General features: G+C 37.9%; 1 protein-coding gene across 1 annotated transcript in view; it reads right to left on the bottom strand.

The window, feature by feature from the left end:
- Positions 1 to 1,212: 1,212 nt before the first annotated feature.
- Positions 1,213 to 25,078, bottom strand: part of LOC124103413 (uncharacterized) — a 105,269-nt gene continuing 81,403 nt past the window's right edge. The window contains 1 exon segment of the mRNA XM_058584383.1: positions 1,213 to 9,444. Coding sequence (XP_058440366.1) covers positions 7,101 to 9,444 — 2,344 coding nt within the window. The 3' untranslated portion in view covers positions 1,213 to 7,100.

A 25,078-nucleotide genomic window follows, 5' to 3' on the forward strand; every position in this document is an offset into this window, starting at 1 on the left:
TCTATTTAGTTAGATCTTCTTTATTTTCTCAATGATGTTTTGTGATTTTTTTCAGGGTAAAGTTATTATGAATGATTCCTTTTGATTTCTTTCCAGGTACATGATATTTTGAAAACTATTGTAAATTATATTTAAAATTTTCATTTTTTATTGTTGGTGATTATAAAGACAACTCATATTTGTATATTGTCCTTGTATCCTTGATATTGCTAACTTTATTTAATAATTGCTAATAAATTAGAGATTTTTTCATGCTTTTTATGCAATAATCATCTGTTTTGAAAAGAGGATTTCTTCTCTCCCAATCATTGGGCCTTTTGATCCTTCTTTGTCTTTTTCCACTGATTGGGGCCAATAATAAACTACTGAATTGAAGTAGTAAGGGTGAGAATCCTATTCTTGTTCTTGAGCTTTAGAGAAAAGCTTTTAATAAATTACTATTAATGATGTTTATTGATGTTTTAACAGACACTATGAAATTCCCCTTCCATTTTCATTTGCTAGCAATTTTACCATTAATGTGTTCTGAATTTTATCAAATGACATTTGATTATCCACTGAGATGATCATTTTATTTTTCTTTTTCTCTTAATATATTATTGTTTCCCCCTCATATATCACTGAAATTTATTTGTTCATTTTTAAAATAAATTTTCTATATATGTTTTTAAAAGAAATTCGGTTGTTATCTTTCTTTCTTATACTGTCAAATTCAGGTGGGATGTCATAACTACTAAAAATTGTGCTGGTGCCCAAATGATTCCAGAAATACCTTTAATTTTTCTATTCAAAGTGATGTACATTTTTACATAATTATTTGAAAGAATTCACCACTGTGAAGTGAATAGATTTTAATAGCATCTTTCTTTAATCGATATAACTAATCAGATTTTCTATTTCTTCTTCCTTCATTTTTGGAAAACTGGATTTTTAAAGAATATTTTATATAAGTTGTCAAATTTATTGGCATAAAGTTGTTCATGATATTCCCATTTTATATTTTTAAAAATCTGTAGGATTGGTAAAGATGTTTCTTTTTTCATTCCTAATATTGGGAGTTGGTGTTTTTTTTCTCTCTCTTTTTTTTGGGGGGGATTCATCTAAAAGATTTTAATTTTATTTAATATTACAAAGAAACACATTTGGGTTTGTAGAATTTCTCTGTTTATATATTTCCATATCTTTTATTTATTTTTGCTTGGGTAAGTGTACCTTTGTTCTTGTGTGTGGGGAGGGGGTGGGGGCTGGGGATTGAACCCAGGGCATTGTGTATGCTAAACAAGCACTCTACGAACTGAGCTATATCCCCAGCCCAACCTTTGTTCTTTGCATTTGATTTGCTATTATTATTCTTGCTTCTTTACATGAAAACTTACATGATTTTTCAGTCTTGCTTCTCTAATGTGTGCATTAAAGATTTTAAATTCTCAAATTCTGTATGTCAAATTTTTTTTAATTTTGTACACCATTTCATTGCAAAATTCTTTTTTATTGGTTCTTTTTAGTTACACATGACATTAGAATCCATTTTGACATTATTATACAAGCACTGAATATATTTTGTTCTAATTAAGACCCCAGTACCTCTCCTTCCCCTTCCCTCTTCCCTCTATTGATCTTTTTGCCATTTATCCATAATTTTTTTTCTTAAATTAATTTCTTGTTGCATGTACCCAATGGTGAGATTCGCTGTGGTTTATTCATGTACATACATATGAAGATTATGACAGATTAAAAATCAACTTACTCCAGTAATACAGCCACATCAATGTTTACAGCAGCACAATTCACAATAAGCTATGGAGCCAACCTAGGTGCCCAACAGATGAATGGATAAAGAAAATGTGGCATATATACAAACAGGGTATTAATCAGACATACATAGAAATGACTTTATGACATTTGCTAGTAAATGGATCAATTGGAGACTATCATGCTAAGTGAAATAGGTCAATCCAAAAAAAATTAAAGTTCAAATGTATTCTCTAATATGTGGAAGTTAATCCACACTAAGGGGAAGACAGAATAGAAGTTCAGTGGAGTATATGCGTCAGTTCTTAAACTTTGCATATTTGAAAATGTTTGGAAATTTCTGCTGTGATTTCAAATTTGATTTGGGTTTTATTAATTAATTTTGAAGCATTTGGGGATTTGTCATATTTTCATTTTTTTCCTTATTCTGCTGCAGTCAAAAAGTATAATGAGTCATCTCAATGTCTTTTATTTTAAAATGAGGCTTGTTTTATAACCCAGAATATGGGAAATTTTCATATTTCAAATATGTGTAACAAAATTGTGTATGCATGAGTGTGCTATGGATGTTGATGTGTTTAAATATGTTTTGTGTTATTGATATCTTCAATATTCTTGTATGTGTGTATGTGTGTATATACAGGGGCACATATGTGTTTTGTCTTCTTATTCTATCAGAATTGAGAGGTTTGTGGTTTGTCTACTTTTCATTTGTACTTCATCAATTTGACTTTTTTTAACTCTGTAGTAAAAATATTTCTTATGGGGAAATATTTCTCACATATTTCTGTTATATTTTCATATTATTATAAAACATCTCTCTTCCTAGCAATGTATCTTTCCTTAAAGTCTCCTTGGTCTTTTGTGAATATAGCTACACTAAAAGGCTAGTATTTGTAGTACATACCTTATTCCATTTTTAAACTTTCAATTTTCTGTGTTCTATCACATACACATACATATGATAGCAATATTGAGTTTTTCTTAAATCTGGTGTACAATACTGTTAGCTTAATTGTATTATTAATGTAATATTTGATATCTGCCCATCTATAATTAACATCTAATTATTTTTTACTTATCCCAGAAATTTTGTTCTTCTTTTGGTATTCAAATATTTGTTATATAAAAATTTCCCATCAAATAGATTTTTAGTTATTCTTTAAGAGGCTATTCAAGAAATCACAGCATGATCTTTGATCTATAAGAATCTAATACAAATTATTGATCTGAATATCACCATAATTTTAATTAAAACATTAGAACTCTCCAAATCTGTGCCTCTACCTCTCACATTGTTGTTGTTGTTATGAACTTAAATTTAATGTGCCACAGTCCGGCTGCAGCAAAATAACCGGGGGGGGGGGGGGGTGACGAACAACTTGTGTACATTGATACAGCAGGAGTAGGAGCCATTTATTGTAGGACCGGAGGGGTATATACACATTACACACAGCTTATCTTGATTAACATAAACTAGATACAGCAGTCAACCAATAAGGAATCTCCACACTTAATGGCTCGCTGGCGTTACTTCACAAACCACCCCCTCTGGCAAAATGCCAGGCGCCATCTTGACCTGTTTACAGACCCCAACATTAATGCATATTTTAAATCCTTAAAGAAACTACTAATAGTGCCCAGTATAATCAACATTAAATCAATACTCATTTATATTTACCCTTCCTGTCTTTTTATTTCTTCCTGCAAATCTGTGATCTTTTTAGGACTGTTTTCTTTCTGCCTAATGAATTCCACTGGAAGTATTTCCACTAGTGCAGGTGTGACTGTGATTAACTCTGTCAGTTTTTGCTTCTTTGACAACTTCATTGCTGAGGGAAATGTTTGCTGGTGATAGAATTATAGTCTATTAATAATTTTCTTGTCTTTAAAAGATAACATGTTGAAGGTTAGTTTTACCCATGCTTCTTTAAAAGTAATATGTGATATTTTAGGTGATAGCTTTTGAGATTTTTTTTCTCTTTGACTTGTATCTTGACTTTTGGTTTTGATTTTTGGACTTTTTAAAAATTTTTATCCTGATTGGGTTTCTCTGAGTATCTTGAAGATTTAAAGACACAATTTTGGAAAATTCTTGGTCATTAACTGTTCAAATACTGCTTATTACCACTCTACTCCCTCTTATCCTTCTAGGATTACAATCATATGTAAGTTAGAGTTTTTCATTAATGTTGTTTTTCATTATTTTTGGGTTCCTATTTGAATATTTTATATTGATCTGTTTCACTTCCACTAATCCTGTAGTCTTTTATATCTATGACATTAAACTATTTCAACAGTTTTACATCAAATATTATAATTTTGCAGCTAAAGAATGAATGTCCATTTTAAGATTTCAGTTGTCAGGTGAAATTCTCTTTACATCTATTTTCTCTATTGTTCCTTATTTTTGATATATTATTCATGCTTATTCTAACATTAATTCTACTATCTAGATTATCTGGAAGTCATTTGTTTTGTGTTTTTTCTCTTGATTTTACTTAGATCATCCAGTTTTGTGTGTAGGTGGCTTGTAACTTTTTACTGAATTCTCGATATTTATGTAAAAAGATGTCCAGGATCAAAGTGATATTGAACCAGGAGGGTTCACTTTTTCCTCTGTTGGCCTGATAGAACTCTAACTAGTCAAATTGGGCTAAAGTGAAACACACTTAGTTTAGTCAAGGTTCCTTGCTATCCTAAAAAGTACCTTGTCTACAGAATTGTCAATTGAAAAATTGGTATATTTTCTATGCCTCTTCCCATGGCAGATCCCAAACTCTAATCTTCAAATAGTAAAGAAAATTTCATCCTGCTTTCTAAGAATTTTCCACTTGGGTTTTTAGACTTCTGCCCTGGGCTGTGCTGAGTTTGACAAGTGACCTAAATGGGGAAACTGATCCTGAGCTTGAATCTTACAGACTACTAAAGGCTATGGAAGTTAGTCTGTCCCTGTTAAGCATCTGTTGTTTGTTTCCTGACTTAGCAAATTTCCTTGGAAGAAAACTGACTGTAGGACTTAGTTCTCATCCCAAAGCATTCTTTTCAGAAATCCTAAGCCACTCATTTCTTATCCTATCATCTGACCTCTGTTGCTGTAGAGAGGTAATTTCTGATATTTAGCCAATTTTCATGGTTGCTTTTTGCTGCCAGATAATCCATCTAACCTGGAAGCAGAATTCCATCAAATGTATTCATGAGTTTTAACTTAACACTTTTAAAAATACATTTTTGCAACTTTTGATTATGAAGAGACAATCTGAGTGATCTGTGCTATTTGCTTCCCAAAAGAATGCACTGAACTCACTACATGCTGTGCCTGAAACAACAGCAAAGGAATTACAAAAGTTGTGTATATTTGAGAGACAAAAAATGTTTAAATGGGTGTTATTATTAAGATATTTTTCTTCCATTCTATATTTTTTTCCTGTGGCCATCAAACTGGCACATTTTATGAGGTATATCATGTTGTGAAATTTTACAGTGTTTATTGCTAAATTCCAATTAGTGAATTTCAAAAAGTTGATCTGTTGTGATGGGCTCTGATTGGTAAGGAATGATCCATTCTTTTTCCAAGGATGAAGTGGAATGGGTTTTATTTGTCCAGTGTCATTTAGGTGATTATATAAATTAGACTAACCTAGCATAAACAAAAAAAAATGAAATTGGATTTTTGTGTGTTGAAATATATTGGTAAAACCTTCAACCCTATTTCTTATTATCATACATAAAAACTATTTAATTTAAATTTCTAATAAATGGAGAAGTCATTACCATTGACTTCTATATTTGTATCTTACATGTTTGTGTTTCTTTTCTCACTTTTCTCTCTTCCTAACTCAAATTGGAAAATTATATTTCAAGAATAACAAATGTTAAGTAATTTACCTTTTTAATTTCATTTTATCACTTGGGGAAAAAAAGAGTAACTCGGGGGAAAAATTCATGTACTGTAAACTCCAGTAGAATGATATTTGAGATTAAAACACAAATGTGTTTAGATTATAGCAAGTTTTTCAGTTGTTCATGTTTTGCCAAAGCTCCAAAGAAATTTTCTTATAGTTTTATTCATATAAATTTACTAGTTAGAAATCACATAATTCACCTACTTGGCTTATTGAATGCAACAAAAACAATTATAATTCAGGTAAATTAATTACTGTTCCAATGTATTCAGAAATAAAATATTACTTATTTTAATATATGATGTTAGATATTACATTACTTATTTGGTTACTGCATACCTAGTGGTGACAATGACAAACAAAAGTCTCCTACACTTAAACTTGAGGAAAGGGTAAGAACATATATGATGCCCTCAGGAGTCCCAAATTCTTTGGAGAAGCTTAGGGTTTATTTCAGATTCTAAGATTATTTTTTAAAGGATTATACCAAGATGTTCTTTAACAGAATTTCTAAATTTTTTTTTTTTGCGTTGGTGCTGGGAATTGAAACCAGGCTTAGCATATATGCATGCATGCTCTACCATTGGGTCATGCCCTCAGCCCCTTAACAGTTTCATTTAGTGAAACAAATAAGACATTACAAAGATGTTCTCTTTAGTATTTGTAGATGAGAATTATTTTTAATTTAATATTAATGTTTATGAAAATATAATGCAGTAGATATGCTGTAACCAAATGTTTAAGATAATCTCTAACATGTGTTGCTCATAACAGGCCACAGTTTTAGTATAGAGACATTTTAACAAAGTAAATATTTATATACAATTTGGGAGAAAAAAAGTATGCTAAGTTTCATGCTCACATTTCTTCAGAGAGCTTAAGTTGGTAGTGTACTCAATGAGAAATGCCAAGATAAATATAAAGAATTTCACCTGGGTATCAAGATCAGTGGAATACGTGCTTGATTAGCATGCAGGAAATTTGAGCATCTATACCCAGCACCAATGAAATAAAACGAAATTTCAAACACTCTGGAGTTGAAAGAGGAAGTTATATGGTAAACACTGGCACTACAAGTAATAACAATTCAAGGTTTCATAAAAGCTTTAATATTAACTAATTTAAGAAGTTGCTAAAAATAAAATTTGAGCACTATTTGAGTAATTTCTACTTAGAGAAATAGTATTCACCAAGAAGGTCAAATGGGGAGAAAACGCATACTCATAAATAGTGTCATTTAAATGCTAATTATAATGAATACCAACCATACACACAAAAAAAATATATATATGAAGCACTACCAGAGAAAGAATATTGTTGGTATAGTGCTATCAATATTTGAGAAAGGTATTGTAAGAATAGTTGCCCAGATTAATAGATTAACTGAAACAAATACAATAATTAATTAAATACAAAACTATAAAAGTTATTTGGGGGTTTTCCTTAGTTCCCAGTGTTCTGAAGCAAGAGATTGGGGAATATTGGTTTCAGGAACTTGAACTCACCAGACCCAGAGTTTCCAGCAAGACACACCTCATACTGGTAGCTCTGGGACAAGGTCCCAGTGCCGCTAACATCCACCAGGTGGCCAGGAAAGTGGCCCTCACGCACAGAGCAGACACCCAGCGGCGCCGCCCTGCGCCACCTGCACAGACTCACCGCCACGAACACCAGCACAGAGAAGAGGAAGAGCGATGACACAGAGGCCAAGGCGATGACCAAGTAGACAGTGAGCGAGTCCCCCTGCGCGCGCTCTGGCGCCTCTTCCGGGAGCGGCAGGTAGGGCTGGGAGAAGCCATCCACCAGCAGCACGTGCAGCATGACACTGGCAGACAGCGGAGGCTCGCCATTGTCCTTGACCAGCACCACCAGCCTGTGCCTGGCCGCGTCGCGCTCACTCAGCAGCCTGGCGGTGCGCACCTCGCCATTGTGCGCCCACACGCCAAACAGCCCTGGCTCCGTTGCCTTGAGCAGCTGGTATGACAGCCAGGCGTTCTGGCCCGAGTCTCTGTCCACTGCCACCACCTTGGTGACCAGGTAGCCCTGCTCTGCCGCCCTGGGTACCAGCTCGGTGCAGGGCGCAGAGGCGTTCTGCATTGGATACAGCACGAAGGGCGAGTTGTCATTGTCGTCCAGCACCACCACTCGCACCAGCGCCTGGCTGCTGAGCGCAGGCGAGCCATGGTCTGTGGCGCCCACGTGGAACTCGAGTGCCTGCAGGGCCTCGAAGTCCAGCGCCCTCAGCGCGAACAGCTGCCCATTGTCTGCGTTGATGGAGATCAGCGAGGCGAGGGGCAGGTGTGGGTCCTGGATTGGCAGCAGCGAGTAGGTGATCTGGGCATTGGTGCCTGAGTCTCTGTCTGTGGCTCTGACACTGCCTATGTGTAGGGCAGGGCTGTTGTTCTCGCGCACTAACAGCATATAGGAGGTTTGTGTAAAGTCAGGGGAGTTGTCGTTAACGTCTGAGATGACAACAGTTATGCTGTACTCGGTATTCAATCTAGGTGACCCCAAGTCAGTGACTGTGATGGTGATGTTGTACTCTGCTCTGCTCTCTCTGTCTAGCGGCCTCTCTGTCACCAAGGTGTAAAAGTTCTCAAATGTGGGCTTCAAGAAGAAAGGGAGATCGTTTTGTATGGAGCAAACCATCCTACCATTGTCCCCAGAGTCTGGATCAGAAACGCTGAAAATGGCAACTACAGCCTCTGGGGAGTTTTCTGGGATAGAGCTGCTGAGTGTGGACATGGTTAGTTCAGGAGCATTGTCATTCACATCCACCACTTCTATGGCCACTGTGCATTTTCCCACAAGGCCTCCACCATCTGTTGCTTCAATTTCTACGATATAATGTCGGGTTGCTTCAAAATCCAATGCTCTTTGCAGATGAATTTCTCCTGTTTTTTCGTGTATTACAAATGGTTGAGAAACTTCATCACCTTCTAGTAAAGAGTAGGATACACGCCCATAAGTTCCTGCATCTATATCTCGAGCAGAGACAACAAGAACTAACGAGTTTATGGGACTGTTCTCAGGAACCTGTGCCTCATACAGGGACTGTAAAAATTCGGGGGCATTATCATTGATGTCTATCACTTCAATGCGAACTGTGACAGTCCCAGACCTGGGCGGCGCCCCACCATCCAGCGCTGTGAGAGTTAAACTGAGCTCAGGCTCTTCCTCCCGGTCCAGGGCTTTGCCCAATACCAGCTCTGGGTATTTTCTGCCATCACCGCGGTTGTGAGTAGCAACACGAAAATAGGAGTTGGGGCTGATTATGTAGTTCTGAACACTGTTGCTACCCATGTCCAAGTCCTGAGCTGATTTCAAAGCAAACACAGACCCTGGCTGGAGGCTCTCTGGGATTCTAAGGATCATTTCCCTGTCTAGGAACTCTGGAGAATGGTCATTTACATCTATGAGATGCACATCAACTTGAAACAACTGCACCGGGTTTTCTAGTAACAGTTGGAAATGCAATACACAGGGTTCTGTCGCCCCACACAGCACCTCCCGGTCTAGTTTTTCCTGTAGAAGCAAATTGCCAGTATTTACATCAAGCTGCAAGAGCTGTTTGCTGTCTTTGTGATGGATTTGCGCTCCCCGAGTGGCCAGCTCCCCCACCCTGAGCCCCAGATCTTTTTCCAGGTTGGCCACAGAGTAGCCGCTTTCTATTTCTTCTGGAATGGAATATCTAATTGCCTCAGAGTCAGCCTCCCACAAAAACAACAGCATAGCAAGAAAGATGACTTGCCTTTTCTGCGGGGGTTTTGCTAGAGCAGTCTGCATTGTTCAAATCCGTCCAGAAGATGCAGTTCCTTCAACCCGGTATACAATCCACTGAGATGATTTAGTTAAATCAACTTCAGTTAAATATTTTTTTTTCTGGCATGCACTTAGGACGATTAGTTCTTCGAAGATCCGTCTCTTGGAGCTCATCTAAAATGCCGCCTTCTTTTGTGGAGCTTTCAGAGTTCTGATTCCCAGCTCAACCGCGTCCGTAGCATCCAGAGCCCATTATTCACACGCTTAACCTGCAGCGCCACCAGGCGTCCGTACTTATTATTGCATATAATATTTGCATTTCAGACCAAATTCTAAATCTGGTGTGTATTAGGAACCTTTTAATCACAAAAGTACCCTTAATTTTATATCCTAGTTATTAGATGTTCTAAATAAACGTTTTCTGAGTTGATTTTCAGTGAAAGAATACTGTAAGAACAGACTGATGTGATATATATGAATATTCTCTTCATTTTCTTTTGAAGAACATGAAAGTTTCTTTTGAAAGAAACTTTTCTTGTGGGTTTATAATTCGATTGTATTTAAGAAATTATAATGGATATCTACAAAAATTTCTATTCACAAAATTAACTTTCATTTTGAAGTATAACACGCCAACATAAAATGTCACAAGTCATAAGTGTACAAGCAAGTACATTTTTAAAAATTAAAAATAGGGAAAGATTTTGGGTAACTGATATCCTTCTTCCTCTTGTATGTACTTCACACTCATTCTTTTTATTTATATATAAGATTACAATACTCTTTGATATAATGACAAAGGCATGTAAATAATTTTCTCCTTCAGCCTCCAAAGTCAAAGTTTGAATATTTGCTGTGGTGTGTAGAAGCTAATGGAAAAATGTCTGAAAGAAAGGTGTATTCCATCAAACTAGAGGAAAGATCAGTAGAGCAGTTGGAGGGGAGGAAGGCGGGATGGGTTGGGCAGTAACAGTGGAATGAATCTGACCAATCTTTCATATGTAAACATATGAATATACCACAGTGAATATCAACTCAGCGAATTTTAACAAAGTGTATATACTTCTATAAAAATACTCTAGATTGTTGAAACACTACCAAGACCCAAGAAGTCTCTTTATTTCATTGTTTTTACCCTCCCTCCAAAAAGATAAGCACTATCCTGATTTCTATTATCATAGTTATCTCTGCCTTCTTTTGAACTTTTATACAATAAAGCTATAGAGTTTTACTGTTGTTGACCTTCATTCAGTATTCTGTTAAGTAAAATGACCAGTGTCATCTTGTTCTAAGTTGTTTTGTTCTCATATATTTGTATTTATTCAGATGTATGAATGTACCATGATATTGTTGTACATTCTCCAGTTGCTGAAAATTTGAGTTTTTTCAGCTTTGAGGGTTTTTTTTTTGGGGGGGGGCGTACTACCACAATATATATTGAATATATTCATAGACTTTAGATTGTTGTGCATTAATGCAAGATATATATTTAGATTTTGTAAATATTATGAATTATTTTTCAAAAGTAGTTGGAGTAATACCAGCAAAGTATGAGAGTTCCAGGTTCTTCATATCCTTATCAACATTTGATGTTGTCTTTTCAGTTTTAACCACTCTACTGAGTGTTTGGTAATATCATTTGTGGTTTTAATTAACATTTGCAATCACCCAAGAAATCATGCCCATTTTCAAAAATTTATTGGTCATTAGTATACATTCTTTTATAATACTTGCTATTTGGGACATTTTCCTGTTTCCTTATTAGTCTGGAGAACTTATCTTCTATATTCTGGAAATATCTTTTCAGACACATGTGTTGCAAATATCTTTTCCCACTCTATGCTTTTACTTTTTATAATTTTAAGAGCTCAATGATTATACATAGTAGTTGGGCTCTATGCTTGTATCTAAAATTTATTATGGTGACATTGATCAAGAAATATTTAATTTGGTCTGATTTGTCAATATATTTTATTTAAAGTTAATAGTTTGTGTGTACTAGTTAATCTTTTCCATATTCCAAGGCATAAAAAATTCTTATGTGATATATTTTCACAAACTAATAACTATACTTTGCATGTTGAAAGCTATAATAAATTTTAAATTACTTTTTTCAAGTGAATAATGTCAGGGTGACTTTTTTCATGTGAATACTCAAATTACTTTGCACCATTTATTAAAAGATGATCTCCATTATTTCTAAAGTGACATCATTGTCTTAAATCAGGTGATCACATGTCTGCTCAAGTATTTCATTTTTCTCTTTGTTTATCCTGCATACCACATTTTATTAATTACTATGGGGTTGTCACAGAGTTTGTTATATGAGAGGCAAGGCCTCCATTTAAAAAACAATAGACTAAGGGGAAGGAAAGACAGCAGAATAAAATAGACATTATTATTGCTGTGTGTATATACGTGACTGCATAACAAATGTGATTCTGCAACCTGTACACTCAGAAAAATGAGAAATTATATCCCACCTGATTCAAATATATGATATGTGAAGATCATTGTACTGTCATGGGTAACTAATTAAAACAAATAAAAAACAATAGGCTATTTTAAAGAGCAATATGAGACCCACAGAAAAAATAAATCAGAAGGCAAAGATATTCTCACCTTCCTCTCCCCACACATGAACAACCTTCAAATTTGGCTATGTTATATTTTCATTTTCATCAAACTTAATGAATTTTTAAACTTCACTCAAGACCAATTCTTTGAATCATAGATTATTCAGAAGTGTGACCAAGGGGATATTTTCCTGTTACCTTTCCTTTATTGATTTTTTTTTTGACTCTACTATAGTTGGAAATCCATTCTGTCTGATTTTACTTTTAAATTGGCTGAGGTTTATTCTACCACCTAGTATGTGGTCTATCATGTATATATCCTGTGAGCATTTGAAAAAATTTGTATTCTATGTTTGTTAGATGGAATATTCTATAAATAGAGATGAGATGTCATTGGTTGATGTTATTGATAAGTTCTGTATCTCTGCTAGTTTTCTGACTCATTTATCTAATTTATCAAATAGATATTGAGAGAAGGCCAAGGACCTCTCCAACTGTAACTGTAGATTTGTCTATTTCTCCTAATTCTGTCAGTTTTTGCTCCACATTTCTCGAAGCTTTCAGGTATACACATTTAGGATTCCTGCATTTTCTACTTTTATCATTGTATTATGTCTCATCCTACCTCTGGTAATTTTCTTTCTTTGATAGCAACTCTATATGACGTTAATATAGCCATTACTGCTTATTAATATTATGCCACAGTCTGGCTGCAGCAAACTAACCGGGGGGGGTGACGAGCAACTTGTGTACATTGATACAGCAGGAGTAGGAGCCGTTTATTGTAGGCCAGGAGGGGTATATATACATTACACACAGCTTATCTTAATTAACATAAACTAGATACAGCAGTCAACTAATAAGGAATCTCCACACTTAATGGCTCGCTGGCGTTACTTCACAAACCACTCCCTCTGCAAAATGCCAGGTGCCATCCTGACTTGTTTACAGACCCTAACAATATTATTATAATATTTTTCCATTTTCATTTTTAGTCTGCCTGTATCATCATATTTGAAGGTTTTTATAGAGCATATATAGTCATGATTTCTTAAACCCATCCTTTCAATATCTTTGCCTTAATGTGTTTAACTATTTACATTTAATATAATTATTGATGTTAGAGCTTGAGCCTGCCATTTTATTTTATTTTTTTCTGTTTGATCTCTGCTTTTTGTTTTGTTTTCTTTTGTTTCTGGTGCTAGGGATCAAACCCAAGACCTCATTCAAGCTAAGCAAAGACTTACTTCTGAAGCTCTGTTTCTCTTTTTCCTAACTACCTGTGAATTATTAGAATACTTCCTTATTATTTCATTTTGGTATGAAATAATGCCTCTCATTGTATCACTTTGTATATTGTTAGAGTCTGTAAACAAGTCAGGATGGCGCCTGGCATTTTGCCAGAGGGAGTGGTTTGTGAAGTAATGCCAGCGAGCCATTAAGTGTGGAGATTCCTTATTGGTTGACTGCTGTATCGAGTTTATGTTAATTAGATAAGCTGTGTGGAATGTATAAATACCCCTCCTGTCCTACAATAAATGGGCTTCCACTCCTGCTGTATCAATCTACACAAGTTGCTCTTCACCCCCCAGTTATTTTGCCCAGCCAGCCGGGCTGCGGCAGTATATCTCTTTGACTGGTTGCTCTATGTATTTTACACACACACACACACACACGTTAGTTTGCTAGTGTCACCATTTTACCATTTAAAGTGGAGAAATGTACCTCATTTTACCCTTTTCAATTTATAATATAATCATCTTAGATATTTCCTCTATGTACATTTAGAACCACATCAAGCAATTTTGAATAATCATCCACTATACTTTGGAAAACATAAAAGGTGAAGGAAAGTCTTATTTTATTTACTTATATATTTATTTCCTGTGCTCTTTCTTTTTTTCTCAGTGGTGTTAAGATTCCTTTTAAAAGTTGTTTCCTGGACTGGGGTTGTAGTTCAGTGGTAAAGCGCTTGCCTAGCATGTCTGAAGCACTGGGTTCAATTCTCAGCACTGCATATAAATAAATAAAATAAAGGTCAATTGACAAAAAAATAATAATACCACATTTTTTAAAAGTTGTTTATTTCCAAATATCACAGAAAAATTCAACCTTTGGTTTTTTGGGTTTGGCTTATTTCACTTAGCATGATAGTCTGGGGTGGAAAATGGAAGTTCGGTAGATTAGAAAAGGGGAATGAAGGGAAGGGAGTGGGGATAGGAAAAGAAAAGAAAGTGGAATGAATCTGACATGCCTTTCCTATGTACATATATGAAGACATGACAGTCAACCTCTCCATTGTGTATACCTGCAAGAAATTAATTTTAAAAGAAGTTGTTTCTTTGGCTGTGGAGAACCTCCTTTAGCCCCTCTTTTATGAGTAGGTCTACTAGCAATAAAATCTTTGGAGGATATTCAAACTTGGTATCAGATCTTGGATTAACAGTTCTTTTATTTTAGCATTTGAATGTTTTTTAGTAGGGGGATTGGACTCAGGAACACTCTACCGTTGAAAACATCCCCAGACCTTTTTATTTTTTATTTTTAGAAAGGATCTCACTAAATTGTGGAGGCTGGCATTAAACTTGTGATCCTCCTTCCTCAGCCTCCTGAGTTGCTGGAATAACAGTTATGTGCCACCATGCCAGCTATCCTCCATGGTTTTTGAAAAAAAATCTACTGTCATTCAAACTGTTACTGTCTTATAGATAAGGTATCATTTTTTTTCTCACAGTTTTCAAGGTATTTCCGTTACTTTTGGTTTTCAGATATTTGAATATGATGTCTCTTGGTGTGGATTTCTTTGGGTTTACTCTGTTTAAAATTCATTTGGAGTTTTGATTTTTCATTTATTTTATTATTTCATTTATTTTTCATTTATTTTAACTATGTTCATAATTTTTGAAGCACTTCATGAAGTCTGTTTTGGAATTTTCTTTCAGATAATGCTAACATTCCTGCAATCTTGGCATTATGGTATCTATTAGTTGTCTATTACTTTTGCTTAAGATTTACTGATTCTTGACATGACCCAAATAGTACATTCCTTAATCCTCAGCACCATATAAAAAGAAATTAAATAAAGGTATTGTGTCCAATTACAACTTAAAAAAAAAAGGAATCGTTCAGAGAAGATAAGATATTTAGTGGAAATTTTGGAATCCCAGATTAGAGTCTTTTGCATTTGGGCATTTCAAGGGTCACTTCTTGAAAAGAGCTCCCTGCCCATTCATCACAGCCCACCAAAAAGTCACATCTGATATTATAAACCTGGCCCTGCACTGCCTCTCACAAAGCACCTTCTCAGAATTTTTACTTAACAGAGGCCTGAGTGGAGCCCAGCCTACAATACAAAGGCAGAGAATATATATAAAACATCAGCTGCTTTAAATAATCTATCCAGTTCTTTCTTACATATAAACAGATAACCAGGGAGAACAAGACATAAGAAAAAATTAATTTGTATCAAAAAAGAACAAGAAAAAATGAAAGGAAAGGAAAAGAAAAATGCACTCTGTAGGAAACAGATAATTCAAGAAATGAAGTGAGTTATAAAACATCTGAAATGATACCATATTAAAGATTCAATCAAAAACAAAGTTCCTAGGGATTTAAATATAACACCAAAAATTAACAATTCACTAGAATGAACTCAAAGTGAGAGACATCAGAATATAAAGTAAATACAATCAAACTTTAATATAAGACACATAGAGAAATAATTATGGATGTTCAATATCTGACAAGTTCAAATCTCAGAAATAACAGTATAAATTTAGGGATACAATTATAAATGGAATAATGGTAGAAATGAAATTTCTCAGAGGTAAAAATATATGAATTTTTGGAATACATAAGTGCATGAAGGTTCAGAAAATGAATGAAAAAGAATATAACAATATTGTGAAATTCAAATCTCCTAATAGATAAAATTCTAAAATTTGAGAGGGAAGGAAGGAGAGAGAAATTACATATATTATTTTGCATATACATATAATTTATATACTTTTATATTATATGTAGGAGAGAGAACAAAAAGGAACAAGAATCATATTGGGTAAGATTTCTTATAAAATTGTGGATAAATAATCAATAGATAAATGATTTTAAATTTCATAGCAAGAATTCTCTATCCACTGAATCATCAATTGAGTAGGAGAGAAAACTAAGTACATTTTCAGGCGTGTAAATACACAGTAAGTTTTTCTATACATACTCTTAGAGGATTTGAGGATGTACTATATTTGAGGATGTACTATAGCAAAGGAAGGGAATGAAAAAGGAAAGAAGGGGATGAGGGTCCCATCACACAATGAAATTAAGTAGGAGAGAATGAAGACCAGAGGGCAGTTTGGTACAGATGCAGAGAACATTTAATTCTAGTAGAAGCAAAAAGATAGAAGGCTCCAGGTAGGAAATATGAGAAGCTGAATTCATGATTGAGATTTTGAAAAACTGTGAAGATGAGATAGGGTTAACTCATGAAGTTTAAAAGGTGAATCTTTTTTATCTTGATTTTAGGAACATTCTGTTTTCAATAACACAGGAAGCACAATGTTAGATCCAAGGAGCAGGTATGATAGTCCTTATCCCAAGTACTATGGCTACATAAGGGACAATATTTTGAGAGAGAATCAGCCACTAATAACCAGGGACTGTCCTGACACTCTCGGGTAGGTCAAGATCTCCATTCAGAACATGAACCATCTCACCCAACACCAACATCAAAAAAAGATGTTGATTCTGATTGAGCAAGATGAAAATAAAATTACTTAATGGTTGAGGACAAGCCAAAATAAGAATATTATTCAAACCAGGACAATGACCAAAGACCTCCACTTCCTTGCAAATATGAGTGAATGTTGCTTTTTCACCAATTATACTTTCATTTAACCTTGTTCTCCTCAATTCCTCAATGAAATTTAGTGAAATAGCTAATCATACATTTCTTTCCCATTTTCTTAAAGCATCTAATCCAGAGCTAACCCATATTTCCTTAAACCCTCTCCAAAATTTCCTATCACAAACTCAAATCCTAGAACTCCTTTATAAGTAGTACAAAAGTAACCCTGTTACTAAGGTGATCCACAGTTTCCTATTTTCTACAGTTTTCATTACTACAATGAGTCAGTAACTCAAACTTTGTTTTGATAAAGTGTGTTCTTGGTAATCTTTGATTGTAGGGAATTATAATTTATATTGTCACAAAAAGTAAATTTCAAATATGAATTTTCAGTTTCTAAAACATATCTATAGACAAGACTTGGTTAAAGACAGAGGTTTGCTGAGGGAGACTGTAAAATGTAAGGGAGACATTATGAAAGAAAGAATAAGAATGTCTGCATTTTATTCATACAAAAAATCAGTGAGGCTATTGTTAATTGATAATAAATGGACTTTTCAATTTGATAAGAGAAGTACCTAAAAATAGTAATATAGTCTATATGAAGAACAAATAATTGAAGGTTTTTTTTAGTTCAGTACCCAGAAATCATAACAGTAAATTGCCTAAAGAAAAAAATTTGAAAATTTCTTACTCATACAGTTTGTAGGATTGCCATAACAAATGCATCAGAATGGGTGGCTTAACCCACAGGTATTTATTTTCTCATAGTTCTGGAGGATGTAAGTCTAAGGTCAAGGTGTTGTCAGGATTTTTAAATTCTGAAGACTCTCTCCTTTCCTGTAGATGATGATCTTATTCCAGCAATTTGATATGATCATCTCTGTGCAACATGTGTCTGTCTTTTTTTTCCATGTCCTAATTTCCTTTTATAAAGACACCAGTTTTATTAGTTTAGGGCCTACACAAACCAACCAATATTAATGTAATTCTCTCTTTGTAGGCCCCATATCTGAACAAGGTCACATTCTGAAGTAGTAGGCTTTCAGATTTCATATAAAACTGGCAGGGATGGGAGCTCAATTCAACCCCAAACAGTTATAAGTTTAATAACTAATATTAAGGAAGTAAATGTTATAAGATTTTTTTAAAAGTTTGAAAGTGCTAATGGACTAAAATTTAAAAAACAGACAATACCACATGTTGACAAAAATATGAAGGAATAGGTACATCCATGTGGTGAGCCGCTTCTGCCGTTTCTGCAGATTATGGTCGCCATTACAAGATGACGCTGGCTCCGCTGTGGTCTGTGACAAACAACTTCTTATCTGGGAAAGTTGGCACATGATTTTTCACCACCCTGTGAGAAAGCTCCGGCAGCTTTGCATTGGGGCTTGTGATGCTTTATTAAGGCTGGGAGGGGCATCCGAGGGAGAGAAGAAGAAATATCCAGGGTCTGAATAAACTGTTGAAAGAAGATTCCCGAGTTGCGTCTTCCTTGCGGGCAAGGGGTCGCGACAAGTGGTGCCGAAACCCGGGAACCAGAACTTTCAACAGTCAGGGGTGGTGCACCGGTTAGTCCCAGGTAAGTGGGATCCGCGATCAAAGCGGGGTTAGTCCCTAGTAAGTGGGATCCGCGACCAAAGCGGGACAGCTCCTCTGTAATGAAAGAGAGAGCCTTACATTTTATTGCAGCTGCACTGTGTACTTTCGCTCCTACTTTCGCTTTCTTTCTTTTGTGCTTCCTTTGTTGTTGTGTCATGGGTGCCGCATCTTCAAGTCCGCTTCTCCTGGCCCTAGATGGCCTGTTACATTCCAAGGGACTGGAAGTGAAACATAGTACTTTACAGAGATTTTTACAGAAGATAGATATCGCTGCACCGTGGTTTGCATTTTCGGGCAGCCTTACTGTGCCTAGTTGGGATAAATTAGGCAAAGATCTTGACTTTGCTTCTGAGCAGGGCATATTAGAGGGTGGGGTGATCCCCCTTTGGAAAATGGTCCGTGGTTGCCTTACAGATGACAGATGTCAGGAAGCACTTACTAAAGGACAGGAGGTTTTAGAGCGATTGCATGAGGAAAAATCGGAGACGGCAGAAAGTGAAGTGACTCGGGAGGATGGGAGTGTGCGGAGCATGAGACGGGGGAGGAAACGGTTGTATCCAGATCTCAGTACGCTGCGTACACCCCCATGCGAAAGTGGGTCAGAGGAGGAGGAGGATGAGGAGGAAGAGCTCGGGAGGCTGTCTCGTCAGCTAGGGAGTTTAGCTATAGGAGAAGGGAACAAAGATAAACAAGGGCTCAAGAAAAGCGATCCCCCGGATCCACCGCCATATGGCGGGGGCGTTTCGGGAAGAGCTTTCCATACCCAAACATGGAGGGCTGTTCACGCTGAGATGGGTCTTGCTTATCCAGTTTTTCAGGATGACAACAGGGGAAGAGTCCATGAACCCTTAGATTTTAAAATTGTGAAGACCCTGGCGGAGTCTGTACGCACTTATGGGGTGGATGCCGCCTTCACGCTGACTCAGGTGGAAAATCTGTCTAGATACTGTATGACTCCCTCTGATTGGGCTAGCCTTGTTCGGGCTTGCGTTTCCCCGGGTAAATATTTGGACTGGAGAGCATTCGTGCTAGAGGGCGCAATAGAGCAGGCCGCCCAAAACCATGCAGCAGGACACCCCCATTGGGACAAGGATATGCTCTTGGGACAGGGTAGATTTGCAAATCAACAGACAGGATTTCCTCTTGAGGCATATGATCAAATTAACAACATTTGCATTCGGGCATGGAAGTCGCTTCCAAATAGAGGAGAGGTGTCTGGCAATTTGACCAAGATTCTACAAGGCCCTACAGAACCCTTTTCAGATTTTGTAGCAAGGATGGTGGATGCCGCTGGAAAGATTTTTGGGGATCCTGATAGAGCCATGCCCCTTATCAAGCAATTGGTCTTTGAGCAATGCACCAAGGAATGTAAAGCGGCAATCACTCCTTATAAAAATAAGGGCATAGAAGCATGGATGAAAGTGTGTAGAGAGATTGGAGGACCTTTAACTAATGCAGGTCTTGCAGCTGCTGTCCTTCGGGTGGCAAAAGGGGGCAATCCTGGTGCCGGAACATGCTTCCATTGTGGTCAGCCCGGTCATTTCAGACGTGAATGTCCTAAAAAAGATAATTTTACTGGACCCCCTCACGGTGGCCCTTCCAATGGCTTTCGTCAACCAGGGCTGTGTCCAAAATGTAAAAAAGGGAAGCATTGGGCAAAAGAGTGTAGATCAGTGAGGGACATCCATGGACAGCCTATTTCAGCTGGGCCAAAAAACGGCCGAAGGGGCCCCCGACCCCAGGGCCCACAAATATATGGGGCAATGGAGAATGTCACACCTAAACCCGAGACATGGCCATCTCTACGCCATCCCATGAGACGCGGAGAGCCACTACAGGTGCCGCGGGATTGGACCTCTGTTCCACCTCCAGACTCGTATTAACACCTAAGATGGGAGTCCAATTGGTGGAAACTGAGTTCAAAGGGCCTTTACTGCCTGGCACTGTAGGTTTGCTAATTGGACGTGCATCCTCTACTTTACAAGGTCTTCATGTCTTTCCTGGAGTCATTAGCCCTGATACTGTAGGGGCAATAAAAGTTATGGTGGAAGCTCCAAGGGGCATTGTGTCTATTTCCCCAGGAGACCGGATTGCTCAATTGCTACTTCTACCCAGTCTGCATACCTGCTTTCCTGCTGATTCCTTTTCAAGGACAAGTGATGAGATTGGAGTTACTGGAGGGAATTCTGTTTATTTGTCCTTAGATATGAATGACCGTCCTACTTTAAACTTAACTATAGAAGGCAAATCAATTTTGGGATTGCTCGATACTGGAGCAGATCATAGTATAATTGCACAAAAGGACTGGTCAAAGGGGTGGCCGGTGCAGCTCTCAGATCAATCACTGAGAGGTTTGGGATATGCCCAAGCCCCTCAAATCAGCTGTAGACATCTATCTTGGAAGGACCCAGAAGGACACAATGGCACCTTTCAGCCTTATGTACTTGATTTACCTATCTCTTTATGGGGTCGTGATCTGATGAAAGACATGGGGTTCACTCTTAGTAATGACTATTCCCCGGTGTCTCAACAGATTATGCAAAATATGGGGTATAGGCCAGGTCTAGGACTAGGAAAACATCTACAGGGGCATAGGCATCCTGTGCAAGGTCATCAAAAGCTTAACAGATTTGGTCTGGGTTTTTCCTAGGGGCCACTGGGGCTCAAATACCCATAACATGGCTCACCGAGGAGCCTGTTTGGGTGCCTCAGTGGCCTCTTCCCTCGGTTAAATTGGCAGCAGCCCATAATTTAATCAAAGAACAACTGGACTTGGGTCACATCCAACCTTCTACTTCTCCATGGAATACTCCCATATTTGTTATTAGGAAAAAATCAGGAAAGTGGCGCCTACTACATGATTTACGAGCAGTTAATGCTCAAATGCAACTTATGGGGCCCATTCAAAGAGGGCTGCCTCTGCTCTCCTCTATTCCTCAGGGCTGGCATATTACTGCTATTGACATTAAAGACTGTTTCTTTTCTATTCCTTTGCATCCTAAAGACTCACAACGTTTTGCTTTCACCCTTCCCTCATGTAACCACGAGGAGCCAGATCTTAGGTTTGAGTGGGTAGTGTTGCCGCAGGGAATGGCTAATAGTCCCACGATGTGCCAGATGTATGTGGGGAAGGCACTCGCACCTCTCAGACATAAGTATTCCTCCATCAAGATCATTCATTATATGGATGATGTGTTATTGGCCGCTAAGTTAGAGCAGACAGTTAATGAGGCCTATAGAGACTTAGTAAAGCTGTTAGCTCAATATGGGCTACATATCGCACCTGAAAAGATTCAAACGGGGAATTCTATTGAGTATTTGGGAGCAATCATTGGGCATGACAAATTGAAACTGCAAAAAATCACCATAAGAACTCAGGATCTCCAAACTCTGAATGATTTTCAAAAACTGCTGGGAGATATTAATTGGATAAGGGGATATTTACATATTCCTAATGGTGATCTACAGGATGCCTATGCCCCTGTAGATGTTTTCCTAGTCCTAGACCTGGCCTATACCCCATATTTTGCATAATATTTACATATTCCATATACCCTTAAGGGTGATCCAGATCTTGCTTCTCCTCGTAGCCTCACCAAAGAGGCTAGGGCAGCCCTTATAACAGTAGAAGAAGCTATACAACATGCTACTCTATGCAGGCTCCACAGTGATAAACCTTTCCAGTTATGTGTGCTTGCCACTATGCGGCAGCCTACTGGAGTACTGTGGCAAGATGGGCCTTTACTATGGATCCACCCACATATATCCCCAGGAAAATCTTTAGAATACTATCCTGATGCTGTTGCAGCGTTAGCACTTAAAGGGATCCACCAAAGCATTCAATTTTTCGGACAATCACCTTCTTCTCTTATTATACCCTATACTAAGGCTCAACTTAATGTTTTGTGTGCTACTCTAGACAACTGGGCTATTCTATGTTGCTCGTTTCAAGGGGATATTGATAATCATTACCCTTCCCATCCATTACTCCATTTTGTTAAAGAACATCCCATCATTTTCCCTAAGGTAACTTCACCCAATCCAATTCCGGGGGCTGTTAATATTTTCACTGATGGTTCCAAGTCTGGAATGGGAGCTTATGTAATTAATGATTCTCCCCCTGTTCAGCATCAATTTGCTCCTGGTAATCCACAATGGGTTGAACTGCAAATTGTTATTGAGGTTTTTAAACAGTGTTCTTTTCCTTTTAATCTTATCTCAGACTCCATTTATGTGGTACAAGCACTCAAAGTCCTGGAGGCCGTGGGAGCTATTAGTAATGCCCATAATGTATCTGCTTACTTTAATCAGCTTCAACAACTTATCTGTAGCCGCACCGCTCCTTTTTATCCAATGCACATACGGGCTCACACCTCTCTTCCTGGTCCGTTATCACAGGGTAATGCCTGTGCGGACTCAGCCACTAGAGGCCAGTTGATATGCTTGGCTTCCTCCTTAGAGGGGGCTAAATTATTTCACCAGAATTTCCATGTTAATGCTTTAACGCTGCGCAGGCGTTTTTCCATTTCAAGAGCGGATGCTCGTCAGATAGTATTACAATGTCCCCATTGTGTCACATTTCTTCATCCCCCTACTTATGGAGTGAACCCACGGGGATTGAAGCCATTGGTTGTCTGGCAAATGGATGTGATGCACATACCTGACTTTGGTAACCTCAAGTATGTACATGTTTCTGTTGATACGTGCTCTGGAGTTATTCATGCCTCTGCTTTGTCGGGAGAGAAGGCACGTAATGTTATTACTCATTGCCTAGAAGCATGGGCAGCATGGGGTGCTCCTGCATCCCTTAAGACTGATAATGGACCTGCTTATACTGGCAGACAATTTACATCCTTTTGTTCTACCATGGGAGTGCAACTTACTCATGGTCTGCCTTACAATCCTCAAGGACAAGGCATTGTTGAGCGTGCTCATCGCACCTTAAAGGAAACTTTACAAAAACAAAAAGGGGGAATAGGAGCTGAACACACTCCTAAAGAACGCCTGTCCTTAGCTCTCTTTACCATTAATTTTTTGAATTTGGATATTCATGGTCACTCTGTGGCCGATAGACATGTGTCCCCTCAGCCCTCTGTGATTGGCTATGTTAAGTGGAAGGATGTTCTTACGGGCCAATGGAATGGCCCCGACCCCGTGCTGACATGGGCACGAGGATCTGTATGTGTTTTTCTCCAGGATCACACGGAGCCGTTGTGGGTCCCTGAACGCCTGACAAGAAGAGTCTTGACATCAACCGACCAGCAACAAGAGATACCACAGCAACTCTGTGATGAGGATCTTCACTCTGCTACGTGCTCTGGTTCTGGTGCTGGTGCCGATGGCACAGACGACACCAATGCAGTGGTGGGCAGTGGCACGGGCTTGGCCAATGCCGATGCCGGTTCATGGTAGTTCTAGTGTCCTCCCCACTCTTTTCTCTACCTCATGTGAGATGTCTGCTCCCTGTGCCTCTCCTAGAGGGGACGTGGAGAGCATTTTTAATCAATCTCAGGTTAATCTCACAGGAGTTTTTTGTTTCAGCCTTGGAAACACTAATTGCATTAGCCTTAAGACCAAAAATTTGACTAACTGGGAGGACCCATTGCGGTCCAATCAGGTCTCAGGGAGTATTATTAATGCCGTACTGAGCCAAGTAGTTTCAGGGAAGCAATCAGGTTCAGGGACCCCTGTAAATAGCTCTGCTTTAAACATAACTACCTTGGCTATGATCTCCAAGGTACTAATCCCAGTGCCTCCTTCTTCTAATAGTACTTACAATGCCACTCATTTCAAGGCCTCTCCTTACTGTACCCCTAATCTTGGTTTCCCCCCAACATTTACGCCTTGTCAGGATCATTCTTGGGAGAGACTTCAAGTTGCTAAGGGTTTCTCCTTTTCCCCCTCTCTTAAGAGGTATGTTTATAACTTTAACCATAGTGCCAACTCCTCTACAGGAGTAGGTTGGTCCTGGTTTCAATGGCTGATTTCCAATGAGAAGGGGGCTTCAGCTGATATTTCTGCATTGGCTCAATTGCTGGGAGTCAGAAGTTGGCTGGCTAATGTTTCTGGCACTGTTAGGGAGAGTGAACGAGGTAATAGACTTACATCTGTTTCGTTCAACTCTTTGCTATATAATGCCACATTGCCCCCTGCAATGGTCTGCGTCCAATCCCCATTCTTGCTCCTTTTGGCTAATGACACCTCGTCGGGGATGCTGGATTGTTCTAGTGTTACCTGTCTCTTATCTGAGTGTTGGAATGGTTCTTGGACTGTAGCAGTGGTTATGAAAATTCCAACCTTTGTCCCAATCCCAGTCACTGCGGACCCAGATAAATTCCCCATTGTTGAGCTACTTAGAGTCCGCAGGGATTTTGGAATTACGGCAGCTATAGTGACAGCTGTGGCAGTGTCTGCTGCTGCAGCGGTTACGGCCGGAGTGGCCATGGCCAGTCAAGTACAAACTGCTGCCACCATTAATCAAGTTGTTCAACAAACTTCTACCATACTTGAGTCCCAAAATTCAATTAATCAACATATTTTGTCAGGGATTTTAGCTGCCAACCAAAGAATAGATTTACTCCAAGCTCAGGTAGAAGAATTGGCCGACTTGGTGCTTTTGGGTTGTGTTGACCAAC

Source organism: Marmota monax, unplaced genomic scaffold, assembly GCF_021218885.2.
Source record: "Marmota monax isolate L192 unplaced genomic scaffold, Marmota_monax_Labrador192_F-V1.1 WCK01_AAM20220418_F8-fsc00006, whole genome shotgun sequence".
Lineage (NCBI taxonomy): Eukaryota > Metazoa > Chordata > Mammalia > Rodentia > Sciuridae > Marmota > Marmota monax.